Below are 4,586 nucleotides of genomic sequence, written 5' to 3' on the forward strand. Positions count from 1 at the left end.
TTTTTCTTTTTTTTTTTAACAAATAAATGTATATATCGAAAGTGCGCGAAAGACAAAGTTTTGCATCGCACAGGCATACTAGAATCTACGTCTTATTGTCGCGTCACAACGTTTTTTTGAACGGCACACTATATAAAATGAACGAACGTACGTTTCGCTCTAAGGAACTCGAAGAATCGTTTTACAATCACCATCGATTTCCCTCGAACTGGAACGTGATCGCGTTCAAAAAGTAATCGCCTAAATAACAACTACAACAAGTACTCGCATGCTTGCATTGTTCTGCTCGCCTGTCGGATTATTACATCCGATCATGTTCGAGGCTTGATTATACGCGAAGTATCAAGGAAACTACGAAATTGGAAGACATGGATTTTGTTTCATTTCCCTTAACAAATATCTTAAACTATTGATACCCTAATTAAATACATTAAATATAGCATTATTAATAAAGATACGGCGGTGTTGTGTAAAAGATTATTTATTACAACTAGAAGAAATCTTAGGAAACTAGACGTATATCGACGCGCGGGTGCACGCGTTTGTTGCACCGCTGCCACGTATAAATATCGTTTATTGCATAATACACACATTGCACTTTATTGTCCTGTTCACACGCCTTTAGAACGATGCTCACAGTGTTCTCTATCGTTTGCCTGAACTGTAAATACCTTGTGAAGGATGTGTCATTTTTATCATGGAGAACGGTCGATAATTCGTGACAACGAAAAGCCTCCTTTGTCTCGAAGAAGATCCCTCTATTGCGGTCTGATAAAAAGTTTTTTCCTTGGTCGTTAAGCTCCCCTCGTTGAGCGCGTGAACCGGACCTAGCGTCTAAAGAAGTCTCTTAAGCCTAAGAAAGCAATTAAGCCATCTAAAGACCGATAATCGCAGATCGCGATCATTTCGAAAAAAATATTCCACTGCCGTCTTACATACTTTGTCGATATCTCGTTGATTAGCAACGAGCAGCTGAGTCGAAAGCATCTTCAGATAAAAGACACGAAATACCCTTTTCTTATTCGCCCATCGCGATTATTGGAATTACATACACGAATCGTAATATACGATCGAATCTCGCCTCGACGATTATTATCGAGGAATATACGTAGATTAGAAAAAGAAAGAAAGATACACGAAATAGTGATGTTTACGTGTTATCAACCAAAGAAACTAACCTTATATCTATCGGTACCATTGTTCCGACTAACCTACGAGATATGTAAATTCGTAAATCTGCTGCCTTCATCGCCCGGAAGCCCATCTTCCTCTTCACGGTATTATGTCACACTTACAAGCGCTTCCACCCTTACCGTTGTCACATTGGTTCATACACCATCGGTCCCAGTCTACAGATGTTTCATCCGTGGAGTCTTTCTTACGAGAAGCATCATCTTCGGAGCCTGGTTTCTCTAAATTACCATTAGCAGCATCTTTGGGTGTCTCTTCAGAGTCTGCTTTATTTAAATTGCCGGTATCTTTAAGATCTGCTTGGATTATATCCTTTTCCGCTTTGATCTCCGTGATGTATCGACCAACATCTTTGGTCTTTAAACTTTGACCTCGAACAATATGTTGTTCGCCCGCCTTCTCCAACATTCTCGTTACATCGGTCTCCTTCAACTGATCCTCTTCGAATTTATTGACTGTCGAAGGATCTTCTTGGTTATTCCCTGTTTCGCCATAATTTACGTCGTCGCAGGAACAACCGTAGCACCGGATAAGCGTCTCTCGAAACGTACGACAGTTGCGGGTGTTGTCGAAGACGAGCAAATCCGACGAACCATGACACGGGGTCAAGCAGAGCCTGAAGAGACGGTGAATCAGGAACCGGCCTCCGCTGGACTGAAGAACGAGTTTCTGCTGGTGCTCGCAGCCTCCCGTGATCTCGGGGCTGGTGTTCCGTGTACGGCAGAGATAAACGCATGCGTGTTCGACCGGATGCGCGACCACCATGGCCAACAGCAACGCCAGCAACACCCACCGAAGTAGAGGCGTCATCTGAAACTGATGGCTAATCAATACGAAAGCAAACGAGGAACTTGCCGCGTTCCGATAGCCGCCGGAGGAGGAATCGGAGGGATTGGTTATGACAATCGGGAATTTCCTGCAGCTCTCTTTCTCTTCTGGTATGCCTCGAAATGATATACAGGGTGACCCGCGTTACATTGTGCATGGGGTACAGGAATTCCTGGGAAGAAGGCGAATAGAAATTGTGTGACGATGTCTTTTGGTATTATATCTTAGAATTGTTGTTTCTTCGTGGCTTGACTGGGTGCGTTAAATTATAAAAGTATTGATAGGATACGAGCTGAAGTTGAAATTTTTACGAAAAGGGAAAGAGGACGGTTATCCATATATTTGCGAGTACAATGATCATTTCTTGACGATCAAAGTAAATATTGAAAAGATTGGAGTATAAATTCTTAGATAAAAAGTAACCAGAAGGTTGTTTGTATATCTTAGAACTTTGATCATTATGTCTTAATGATTAAAGTCGATGTCTAAAATTAAAGAGTGTTCCAAAGAAGCATGCAGATTTTTAATTACATAACAATTCACAATTATTATAGAGTTGGTATTTTTTTTTCTTTTTGAGAATATAAAAGGAATAAAAATATTTAACAACTAGTATAATTATCAATTCAAATATAGATAATATTAAAACACAAATATTAGCAATTTATCTAATTCATCGCTTTATCGTCTAACTTTTTTTTTCAAAACATTCCTCGATTATGAAAGTATGCAAACGGTAAAAATAATTAAAATTAAAATTATATTTTGGAATTTGATAACAATTTTTGTTGACGATTAAGACATATATCTGAAATTCTGAATGAAATTCTGAAACGATACGATCTGGAGTTGTAATTCTTAGAAAGGCAACAAACAGTAGTATATTTCGATAGAATGAGATTATTCTTTTGTTTTCGATCGAATTTCTCCGTCGAATAATGGATTGATTCGGGTATCACGAGACACACTATATCCTAGAAGCTTCGTTGGCACGCGGAGTGAGTAATACCAGGATCTTGGTATCCGTTATCGGTTTTGGGTGCCGTGTGTCGATAACTGGTGCGGTTGTCCTCAGTTTGGAACGGGCAAACTTTACTAAAATTCCACTAATTGTCGTCAAGGACTCATGCTTTCTTAAATAATCGGTAAGCCTTTATTTCTTAAGTTGTTTCGAAGGTTTTCTCGTGTCGATGATTTAAGCTCGATGGAAACCGAAGAATTTCTTTGCACAAAAACTGCAATCCCTTCCATGTGCAGTAATGTACACGGTACAATTTTTAATTTTAATTAAACGATAGAAACTACAAATTTTGGCATTTTTATTTTAATTGAAACGATAGTAAACACGCGATGACACAGAAGAGATATACCAATTGCTTTTCAGTTTAACGAATAAAAATAATCGATAGCGATTGCTGGGATCGCGAAGCCAGCATTGAGATTCCTTTGTGTCGAGAATGTGGCACGCAGAAATTGAAATCTGCTCCTGACAAAGGACTTTGTGAGCTTATTTCGTGAATCAGAACGACCCTGTTTTCTTCCTCTTTTATTATTGAAACCGGAACATGCTGACGATATTGAAAAGAAATTTGACTATTTGTTTTCTGGAATTTATATAAATTAAAAATTCTATAGCACAAAATATATTACTCAAAATTTGTTGATTCTTGTATCATGATTCGTTGCATGAAAATTGATTTCACAGAAATCTAATTTGTAGAATGCACGAACGGAAGCTCGTTTTTTCTTTGAATTACATATTCTTCAACAGGCTTCTAAATTTATATTTCTTTCTTCCAAATTTATATCTGTTTCGTACAAATTTTATAATTTATTTATTAATAGTTTTAGTGTTAATCCTTCAGAAATCAAACAGTTAACTTTCGTAAAATCGTCGAATTTGTCCTCTGCATGATTCAATTCCAAAAATAATAATAATAAATAATTCTCGATAATAACAGCGTTTCGAAGCCAAATATCTATAAAATGATAACTTACCTTTAATATTAAACGCAAATTAGAAAGAAGACTTCGTGATCCGACAACAGGTTGATCGCGCGAAATGAATGAGATATTTGAAGCTTTACGACGCACGTCACTGGCTCGACTGTTTGATCACCAACAGTATGTATCGCATTAACTATCATTGGCTGTATCAACTGGTACAGACTGATTACGGTCAAACATGTCCAAGGAGAGTAATGAAAGATAACACAGCGGATACTTTTCCGTTCACGTTCGTTTCTTTTCTTAAAGAGTCACTGACCTATCGAAGATGCTCATATTCATTCGAGGAACACGTAAATCTTATCCATCTGTTCGTGAAAACGGTCTGAACACTCGATCTTATAGACTTCGATCGATTATCTATAAAAGTTCATGCAATGCTTATTCCTAGTATTCTCTGGATCTTACCGATAATCGCGTACTCCAAGCAATTTCAATTTTTTCCTTGTAAAGTATGAAACAGGAGTGCAATCGTAAATGCAAAGAATCAGTACATGAACGAGGGCGATTAAATTACCTATATCTTATATCAATGATGAACGATTACGTTTATGTAATAA

The 4,586-nt window shown here is 37.7% G+C and overlaps 1 protein-coding gene across 1 annotated transcript; it reads right to left on the bottom strand.

The window, feature by feature from the left end:
• On the bottom strand, window positions 1-4,174 carry LOC132911431 (uncharacterized). The gene is made up of 2 exons (XM_060968043.1): window positions 4,018-4,174; window positions 1-2,001 (listed from the first exon to the last, which is right to left on the bottom strand). The coding sequence occupies exon 2, from the start codon at window positions 1,999-2,001 to the stop codon at window positions 1,273-1,275; it is 729 nt and encodes a 242-aa protein (XP_060824026.1). The 5' UTR covers window positions 4,018-4,174; the 3' UTR covers window positions 1-1,272.
• Between the last annotated feature and the right edge of the window lie 412 nt (window positions 4,175-4,586).

The sequence above is a fragment of the Bombus pascuorum genome, chromosome 10 (genome assembly GCF_905332965.1).
Source record: "Bombus pascuorum chromosome 10, iyBomPasc1.1, whole genome shotgun sequence".
Lineage (NCBI taxonomy): Eukaryota > Metazoa > Arthropoda > Insecta > Hymenoptera > Apidae > Bombus > Bombus pascuorum.